At 35.1% G+C, this 10,016-nt stretch overlaps 2 protein-coding genes across 3 annotated transcripts; both read right to left on the bottom strand.

Moving 5' to 3' along the window:
- Positions 1–711: 711 nt before the first annotated feature.
- Positions 712–4,896, bottom strand: LOC149735693 (ryncolin-1-like). The gene is made up of 9 exons (XM_089879185.1): positions 4,109–4,896; positions 3,390–3,668; positions 2,796–2,923; positions 2,638–2,734; positions 2,483–2,579; positions 2,100–2,167; positions 1,913–1,996; positions 1,594–1,650; positions 712–1,320 (listed from the first exon to the last, which is right to left on the bottom strand). The coding sequence occupies exons 1-9, from the start codon at positions 4,179–4,181 to the stop codon at positions 1,085–1,087; spliced, it is 1,119 nt and encodes a 372-aa protein (XP_089735311.1). The 5' UTR covers positions 4,182–4,896; the 3' UTR covers positions 712–1,084.
- Positions 4,897–5,064: 168 nt separating this feature from the next.
- LOC149735692 (beta-1,4-galactosyltransferase 7-like) lies at positions 5,065–9,675 on the bottom strand. Of its 2 annotated transcripts, XM_089879188.1 has the most exons (7): positions 9,296–9,673; positions 8,590–8,716; positions 7,431–7,529; positions 6,809–6,892; positions 6,274–6,378; positions 5,709–5,867; positions 5,065–5,480 (listed from the first exon to the last, which is right to left on the bottom strand). In XM_089879188.1, exons 1-7 carry the CDS (start codon positions 9,631–9,633, stop codon positions 5,475–5,477), a joined length of 918 nt encoding a protein of 305 aa, XP_089735314.1. In that variant the 5' UTR covers positions 9,634–9,673; the 3' UTR covers positions 5,065–5,474. The 2 variants fall into 2 exon arrangements, with proteins under 2 accessions (XP_089735314.1, XP_089735313.1); XM_089879187.1 differs by having other exon boundaries at positions 5,065–5,867; positions 9,296–9,675.
- Positions 9,676–10,016: the final 341 nt, after the last annotated feature.

Here is a 10,016-nt window from a genome sequence, read left to right as displayed (position 1 = left end):
CCTAACCCCCTCACCTAGGGTTAGGGGGTGCAACAAGTGATACGGGCTAACGGGCCTATGCTATATCATATCTAAATATGCCGTATAACTGTATCGATATGTAAGAAAAAAAGTAAAAGCAGCACTGCTACTCATCGAACGCTTCATGCTGTAATATTAAAGTTATAGAATACAAGTTGAAACTTTTTTAGACTGTAAAAAATTTTGGTGTAAATTTAATTAGAATAAAAATGTAAACCATACGGTTCATACATAGAAACACACCCAAATAATTGTATAAAACCACACACTCGTTAAAACCGAACAAGTTATATTAATAAATCTGTAGTAAGTTGCAGGGGTGGTGATTATGGGAGTATTTCAAAAACCCACCCACTTGAATTTTAAACTTCGTCAATTGCCTTTTTCTTAAAAAAGCACCACGCACAAACATAACATATGATTATTGGGCACGTATGTGCAATTGTAGCAAAGATTAAAGAAGCAACTCGTAAACTTAATATGTAGTGTTTTAAGATTTAATTACAGACCCAAATCGGCATTTACACAAAGTAAACCTCGTACCACTGATTTTGTCTGTTGCTATGTGTCTCTTAGCCTGGTGTATAAATGGCGGTGAGTTCACCATTTCATAAAACCCCAAGTTTATAGATGTCATAAGGTTGTGCAAAGTACAGTTGATGACTCAGAATAGCACACGAACAACATAGCTGTTGCACAAGTTTTTAACTCGTTTATTGTCCCATTTGGTAGTAAAAAAAGATTTGTTACAGGATTATATAATTGAACCACCACGACTCCTATTTTAATTTGTAAAATGTTTAAAAAAATGAAAAAATCGGAAATATGAATATAATACACTATCTATCCGACCCCTCGCTACTATATTTAAATCAGCTATAACAAAGAGAAAACAAACGCCTATAAACGTAACACAAAATGAACAATGTATATACAGATGAACGTAAAGCAACGCAAATAATTGTTTGGATTGGTTCAGTATATACGACCCTTCGTAAAAATGTCCTCTCAACGGATCATATTCGGTCACGTTATACGTGATCTGCCACGACCAGATTCACAGCTACGCATGCGGTCGTATTTTCATCTCGATGAATCGCAAACCTTCATAAATGCCACCCGGATGCCAATTGCGCCAGTAAGCATATTTTTTTCCAACTTTACACGGATCGTATATTCCGTTTAAGTTGGCATGTGTACAACCGTTATACCACCAGCCTGCCTTTCTCGATTTTGGACAAACGTTATTGTTTATATCTTTAGTAGAGAATCTGTGGCCATTTATTTTAGCCATCCCATCTGTTGTACAAGATCATTTAACATATACAACATATAATATAGTAGGGTGGGGAAAGATAATTCTCATTTATGGTGAATATGGAGGTAAGTATGTGATGTAGTAGATAACTGTTACTACATATAGTAGGGTGGGGAAAATGGGACGCCGTTTCATTCTATATTTTCTCGTCCCATTGATTAATAAACAAAGAACATTCAAAGATTTGTAAAACCGTATCTTCGCGACTCTTTGTACAAGTATATACAATACCTGCCAAAAAATGTTGGTATTACCTTTTAAGTTGAAGCACTTCTTTTCACCATCCTGGGCTATGGGACCGAAACAGCAACCTTAAATATATAAAACAATGTCAAAAACCTTTAAACTAATACAGAGTCCATTTTTTTCAACACTCGTATATTAATAATACACACTGTTTTTAATTATCTTATACACTTAACGACTTCATGAGCACATCTACCCACGATGTAGTCGACAATAAACCAGCAATCCTGTTACTATAAAGCACTCTTTAATGCATACTACATGAGCAAGCTGGGTTAATAAGAAAAAAGGAAATGTTTTTAAACGTTGATGCGAGTATAGGCCCACCTTTTTGTTCACAAATTCGTTGAGTAATTCCAGTTCCTCCACATTGCCAACGATCACTCAAGTTCCCAAAGTTACATATATTGCCTAGAAGAGACAAATTGTATTCTTCAAACACTCTAATATTCAAGTTCGTGCTATTTTCAACAGTAGAAGTATGCAGCAGTACAATACTGCTTTTCCAGTATACCTTGTTGGTGTTGATAACCCGTGATGTTTAATCTGTATCTGTCACTCTCCGGACCGACCATGAAATTACTGTGGAAATAACATATAGTAGGGTGGGGGAGGATGAGACACCTTTTCGTTCTTTTTTCCCGTTCCATTTGGTAGTTAACAAAGAACATTCAATGCATTACAAAACTGTATCCTCACGACACCCACAGACCGCTGTTAATTGTTTAAAGCACGATCAGGATGTTTGAATACTATGTGCTAAAGGTGTCCCATCTCCCCCACCCTACCATATAATAACAACGTGGGAGAATTAAAAATAAAAAAATAACCACACATATCACCGACTGGATATATTTCTATAGAGATATATAGTTAAATTAAAACATGTTTTCTTACGTATATTCAGCCACGATCTTTGTGTTGTTGCAAGTTGTAATGTCTATCCGAAGTTCGTTGTCTCCATTCTTTGTCAATGCTCGTATATTTTCCAACCCTGTGTTATGTGGGAAGGTGGAGTGGATAAGAAGTTAAACATGTTAAGAATAAGTTACCAATCCAAAAGCTGGCAAGCTTGTTTCCAAATCCAGTTTTGTAATCTAACCAATTTCGATCAAAATCTGTTCGATTATCCATATTGCGCTGAATCACCTAAACATGACAATTTAATGCGATAAACGAAAACGTTTGGAGAAATAATTAAAGTTCAAACCGTCCAGCCGCTACCGTGATTTTCCAAGTCACAATAAACTTCCAACTTGTTTCTTTCGTCCAAGTAAATATCGTACAAGCCATTTCTTCTGTAGCCGACATCATACAGCTTCTGGCAACTGGACATATCTGCATAACAATTGAAGAAAGGTTTTTAAAGCAATTAAAACTTATAATAAATGCTTACTCTAAAATCCAATTATCTTAAATCTATGCATTGGGTTTAGATTATAAACTTTAGAACCAATAACCAACTGTTAAACGTATTACGATTTGGTTATTTCCGATTCTGTAGTAACTATGGAGTACGGTGAGTTGTTGTTAGCACTTAAATCCGATATTTTCTGGTCAAGGTTTTAGCAACGTTCTTTTTGGGTAGCGAGGCTACGTTATATATTTCTGTAAAGTTTCTTTGTTTACTATCGAATGTGGCAAGAAAAGATAATATATAAACATTTCCTATCTTACTCCGCGGCACTCTTAACTAAATGTTAAGAACTTGTCTTTTCACGTCCCAGTATTCGATGACAATCAATTTTCGTTCTTTTGGGGTTTAGTTTGTGCTTACATATATGTGTACAATTATGTTGCGTACCTGTTCGCATGTAAATGAACCAATCCACTGTAAGGGATAAACTTTCCCACCCAGAGTCGTGATCCACGCGTAATATCTCAGCCAAGAAGCCGAATCTATCTATCTTTTTGACAGTAACTTTAAATTGGTTTGGCAGGGACGAGACGGTTGGCTTCACAGTAGCGTTCACGTAAACTGGAGCTTCATTTAAACACATTCTGTACGACACAGTGACGTTTTTCCTTTCATTGTTGGCATGACACCAGATTTCAGTTTTTCCACGCGTTCCAATAGATTGAGCTGTGTATAGTTTTGTTTGTTCATTTGTCTATACGTAGTAAACAAAAAATGTACATAATTGTTTAGTCATAGTCTCGCGACTCTAAAAAGGGGCTGTTAAAACACGGTCTGGAAACATGGGTTTTAGGTGCTGACGGTAAATCATTTTACCCCACAATACCCGGCCATGCACAATACTTTATCTATACTTTTGCATATATATGTAACAGTTGTAGTATAGGGTTGGGGAAGACGGGACACCTTAAGCACATAATATCCAAATATTCTGATCGTGTTTAAAACTATTACCAGTAACGGTATATGGCAGTCATACGGTTTCATATTTCTTTGAACTTCCTTTGTCTACTACTAAATGCGACAAGAAAATATAGAAAGAAAAGGTGTCCCATTTTCTCCCACTACCTACTATATAACAGTTATCTACTATACCTCATACTTACTTCCATATTCACCATAAACGAGAATTAAAGCAACTATAGTCAGTTTTCTTAATATGCTCATTGTTACCTCCATATTTTGCTTATTTTTCTACTTTGTACCAAAATTATTGCCCTGTTAGCAAAATAACTAAATTTCATTCATTCGTTTAAAATCCGAAGTCTATATTTTTAACTCATGCTTACTATAATTGCTATATGTTATTGGAATATTTTTTACTGTTTAAAAACTGCTAGAAACTATTGCCATGCGTACTTAATCGTAATTCGACTTCAGTAATGCTGTATATACAAGCGCACGTACCTCTCATAGTTTTAGATAGTACTGATGCAGTGCATCGAGTCTGGCGCAATTTTAGTGAATAAATTTGCTAGATATCCAATGTACAGCTACTGCACACGTCACACTTACCTAACCATGCACTGTGGTGTTTGTAGATTTACACGAATTTATAAGGACACTGAAAGCCCATTAAACGGGATGTACAATGCATCTAGATATACTATATGCAGTATGTGCGTGTGGAAACATCTAGTGTCAAAAGGTCGCTGTACACCAGGCGTTATAGAAGAGCTACAAATATACCGCAACAATAAAGCGAATTTTGTGTTATTTTAAAGGTTTGAAACATACAACAGATATGTGAGCTGTGTTACGAACCACTTGAATAAAAACTGCCAGTCCAACTTTATTTACATGCATCACATAAGAATGCAGCTAACGCAATTTAAAAACAAGATGCCTGCGCTATTACAACAGCATGGAGTAGTATTACAAAACCTACTTTTTCAAAGTGAAGATTTGGGCTTTTATGGTATAATCCACTTTTTGATTTTACACTTTTCAGCATTTAAAACCTACGAGCAACACATCTCCCTGCAAGCAATGTTATGCACTGATGCCTTTAACGGTGTTTCATCTAACACGGACCTAAACTGACCATATTCAATAGCCAGTATAACGAGTTGTTTTCATTTAAGAAAAATTACACTGTTACATTTTATAAACGCATTTTGATAAACACATTGATACATAGAGCGCACGGGTTCAAAAAAACGAACTAACAGGCACACGAGAGGTTACTAGTTCGGTACAACTAATTTGTGTGTGAGGCAGGCGTAAGAGAGGCAGCAATCACGCTGTTGGCTAGAGGCATAAAGCTTATATTGCGGTAATAAGTTAAGTAAGCACGCTACAGAAGACCATCGGGACAGGATGTATACTGCGCAGTAAATATACAGTGCCTGGCAATATGGGCATATATTACTTTCCTTTTCTAATACAATAATAGCTTCCAAGTTCATGCTTGTGACGTCACAATGTCGTAGGCGTCTCGCTTTAATTGAGGTGACACTTTTCAGCATTTTTCTACCTCTGAAAAGGATGTTTTGTAAAAAACTTTCAGAAGAGGGACTTTAGAAACAAATAAAACTTGAAATATTTTGATAGAATAGTCGTTTTAAGATGTTTTGTTAAAAACTGTCAGAAAAATAGTTTTTAATACAAGGAAAACTTTAAAAAATTAAAAATAAAAGTGTTCTAAAGATACAGTATTTAGTTTTTAATGACGTTTTTGTTCTTCTGTTTTTTGAAGTCGCTCACTGTATAGTTTGTTTGGCACCAAGGTGTTTCCAATATGTTGCAATGTAGCTTGACATTATATATTGTTACATCAGCTTCGTCAATCTTCATGTTTACGACTCTTTCCAGCTTGTAGTCAGCATTATGAAAGCCGTACTTGCCGTCTAATTCAAACTGATTCTGAAATAAAATATTTTATAATAGTTGCCTTCTAACATAAGTTTATATAATTGAGTAGGTTATTTGAAAAGTCGGACCAACTGGTTAACTTTGCTAAACTAGAACCTGACTAAATGAATGTAACTTTTTTATCCTTGCTTTTCAGGGCAGTATAGTTAAAACACCATTGTTATGTTTCATACACCTCGTGCCCGCTTATGCGTTCCCACGTATGTAAATTTATATGTGACTGAATGAAGAAATTGGTTAAACGTTTAGACTTTCGTGATGTTTCAGTTGAGTTTTACAAATCTTTATGTGAAATATACGAAGAAATCGAAATAAAACAAATTCTAAAAAGGCTTATCGACTTGATTGGGTGTTTTTGCTTTTGACCACTTATATGATATTGAAACAATTAACTTACACCCTTAATTGCATCGAATCTCTCTTTATCTCTTGGTCGCTTCGACTCATCATGTGTGTTTTTAAAAGTGTTTCTCCCAGTAGTAAGTCCACTGGCTCTAGTCAACTAAAAACAGAAAAAAAATGATAACGGACACACATAGTTTTCTACTTAAACAATACAGAAGTATGAAACTGTATCGGGTATATAGCTATAGATAATCGGCATAATATGGCGCCGATAACTGGCGGCGGAAGAGGCGACATCTGCAATTAAATTTAAGCTGGTATTAAATGCTTATAGTGAGGTGTAGTTCGCCACAAAAACGCTTACAACTTTCAATCCGCAGTTACTGTACTACAGGGTTTCCAAAACAATTCCGCTTGAATATAAAAAGAATGTTTTAAAACTACCTCTTATTAGACTTGTTTATTTTCACACATCTGATTCTTACTCGTTAATTAGAAACTCACCTTTACAAATAAACAGTCAAAATTACGACAAAAAAACAAAAGACGACGCTTTGGCGTCAATCCTTATAAGCATAAACACCAACCTTCAGTTTCGATAATCTTATTCTTGTAAACAATTCGTTATCTTCTCCACCCCAACCCCAGTCACCATTGGTCATTCCTTTAACCTAAAGCACAATTGTTTTAACTTCTGTTGTATCTTCACGACTCCATTGTTAATTGTTTAAAACACGATCAGGGTATCTAGATATTCTGTGCTAAAGGTGCCCCATCTTCCCCATCCTACTATACATAAAGTTCTATACTGTTGTGAATTAAATTTAGTAGGCTATATAGTGCAAGCGATTTTGTATTAGTATGTTGAACAGCTCTTTCAAATAACAGACTAAAAATAAACAGAGTTTGGTGCCCGTTTTTAATCCAAGGGCTTTGTATCGGTCGAATAAATATATATACACAGCGGTACATGCTTTACAGTTCGGAGAAGTGTCTCGAACAAGAGCAATATATTCAGCATTTATACCAATACACAATGATTTCGGAGTAAGTTTGAGCAAACAAAAAGCGGTTTGTATTTATAGTCGATAGTAAATCTTCTGTCTCTATTTTGGGCAGATTTATTGCGGTAAGGTACTTCTACCACTAAACTCCTCCATTTCAAAAACCCGCAAGTATAATTACGAAACCGGTTTTTCGTGTGATCACCTTAGTGAAGTCTTCTCTGGTGAAAAGCAGAATTCCTCCGATAAAACGACGACCATGGTAATCAGGATGATATTCGGGAGACGACAGATGGTACGGACCCTGAGTAAAGACATTACGATTCTAATTCAAAATTTTAATAGGTGTCTTGGTAGAATTATATTCTTAGGATATTTGCCTTTAAAAAGCCCTTGCAACAATGTATTTAATGAGGGCTTGTTTATACATATAAGCGCTCAGGGCGTTTTTAAGTTTTTCGGGTCGAACAGAGACACCGTTTTAAAACACCTTACACCGGCAAAAGTTGTTTATGCAAATACAGCATTGTGAAAATATTCAAACAAAATGAGAAACTTTTCTTAAAAAAACATTTTTTTCGAAAGCTGATACTTTAATTTAACGAACACTGACCAGCAAAAGAATATTTTTGCTAAATTGCTTTGAACTAAGGTAAATTGGTTTGACATTATTTTGTTTTAAGAGATACTTATATACCTTGGTCTCAAACGTCGGATCACTATATAATGTACGTTTTGCTGTGAAGATAGAAATACAGGCTATATACGAAACTGATGTAAAAATTAAAAACGTATCGCAGAAAAATATTAACTATAAACGGATTTTTTCTAATACGAAGAAATTTAAAAATTAGAATGGTTTTAAAGTAGTATTGGTTTGGGTATGACAAACTAAATAGTGTTAATTAAATAATAGATCAGTGCTCACGCCTGGTAAAAAATACAGTGTAACATGTACCTATTGGTTTGTATCATAGCGGACTTAAATACTTAAGTTCGCTGTGGTTTGTATACACTCCACGTTTCTGTATACTTATGTAGAGCTTCTTTAAACGTAAGCAACAAAACAAAACGGTGGTCCAATATTACGTATTTGTGCCAAAGGCGTGTGTAAATACAACTTCACTATATAGTGGTATACTTGTTAAGCATAAGATTGGTGCCTTCGTGATTGTTTCTTTAAGATATACCCCATACTTGACATAAAATTGAAGCCATTTTGCCGCTGGCTCTCTCTCAATTATTATCGCTTGAAATTAAATTAGGCGTTTGACAGGAACTCGTCTGTACCGGACCCTTGACACTGCATTCCGTAGTGTATACAGTTAACCATATAATGTTTAAAATAATAAATATGTTTTTACCTGTTCCGGGTATGAGTAATTAAGCATTGGGTTGATGGGCAGTAGGTCAATATCGTGCATAGCAAGATAATCAAACTTGTCTCGAGATAAAAGAAATCCGACGTTAATAAGGAAACCTCTGTTAAATCTACAAAGAGAATGTTTAATCGTTTGGTATATAGTAGGATAGGGGTAATGTGAGATAGGACGGGGGAAATGGGACACTTTATTTTTTCCTCCTATTTGGTATAGTAAAAAAAATATTTACAGAGTTTTTCTTATTTTCTCGAATTTTATTGTAAAAGAGTAGGGAATATTTCGTGACGTTTTTATAGCTTTTATTTGTATAGATCGGTCAGTCTTGTTTATGAAAACTATTCAACATGTTTTTTTCTAAGTCAGCCGTCGTGATTTTAAAACGGTATTTCTATTTCGCACATGTTTAAAAATCAACATGTCTATTAGCGTCGTAAAACAATTAAACTGATGAAACCTATATCGTAAACCATAATGAGTAGACGCGTAAACTACTAATGGCCAAGAATTTTAATAATTTAAAACGAATTATGTCACGAAATATTCATAATTCATAAATGATAGTTATACGCGAAAAGCATTTGAAGTACTGGGTAAATTAAAACATCAAAAGATTTATTTTGTAATGACAAGTCTACTGTGTATATAGTTATTCCGAATACATCTTTTAAACATTGAAAAGTCGTCTTACCTGAATTTATCTACTTGATGAATTACGAATATTTTGTGCCTGATGCGCCTGTCACACAAAAACTTATGCAGGTGAGGTACAAACAGAAGGAGTTCCTCAAATGCTCCTCTGTAAGGAACAATCACTGCTAACCGATGTTTTCCCCAAGCCGGGTCGTCTCCCTTGAGAACCTTGTCTGTTGTGGTCGCCAATAAACGATTCAGATCCTTGTCTTTTTGTTCTGGTAGATCAAACTGTTTAGGCCTTTGAAAATAGTATCTATCGGTTTCATCGTATAACACGCAAACCGCAACCACGGTGAAGAGTAACAGACCGACTTGGTATCTGATCGCAGCCATCACTGAAAATGAACTCTTTTCAGACCGCGTCCGTGTCAAAACTATTCGCCGTCGGCTATGCTGCTACTGGGCAGTCTCGCGGTAGAAATCAAGTCCTGGACAATGATATTGAGTAATTATCCTCTGAATTTAGCATTGACACCACTAGAACGTGTTACTCTACAATTCATTACAACGCGACTTTTTTTAGTGGGCCTATATATCGTTGATTTTTTTCAAACAATCTGAATACTGTAAGAGTGTAGCCTAAACCGATACAAAATATGAAATGCGTACAAAATAAATAAGTAAAATAAATCTTTTTTGGTTAAGCTATATTTAAGCACAATCATAGACAAATAAATAATTTCAAACTTTGTAAAATTGCTTAGCTACTTTAAATA

This window comes from Ciona robusta, chromosome 5 (genome assembly GCF_009617815.1).
Source record: "Ciona robusta chromosome 5, ASM961781v2".
Lineage (NCBI taxonomy): Eukaryota > Metazoa > Chordata > Ascidiacea > Phlebobranchia > Cionidae > Ciona > Ciona robusta.
The sequence above is the reverse complement of the archived record's forward strand: the minus strand, read 5'-3'. Positions and strand labels throughout refer to the sequence as shown.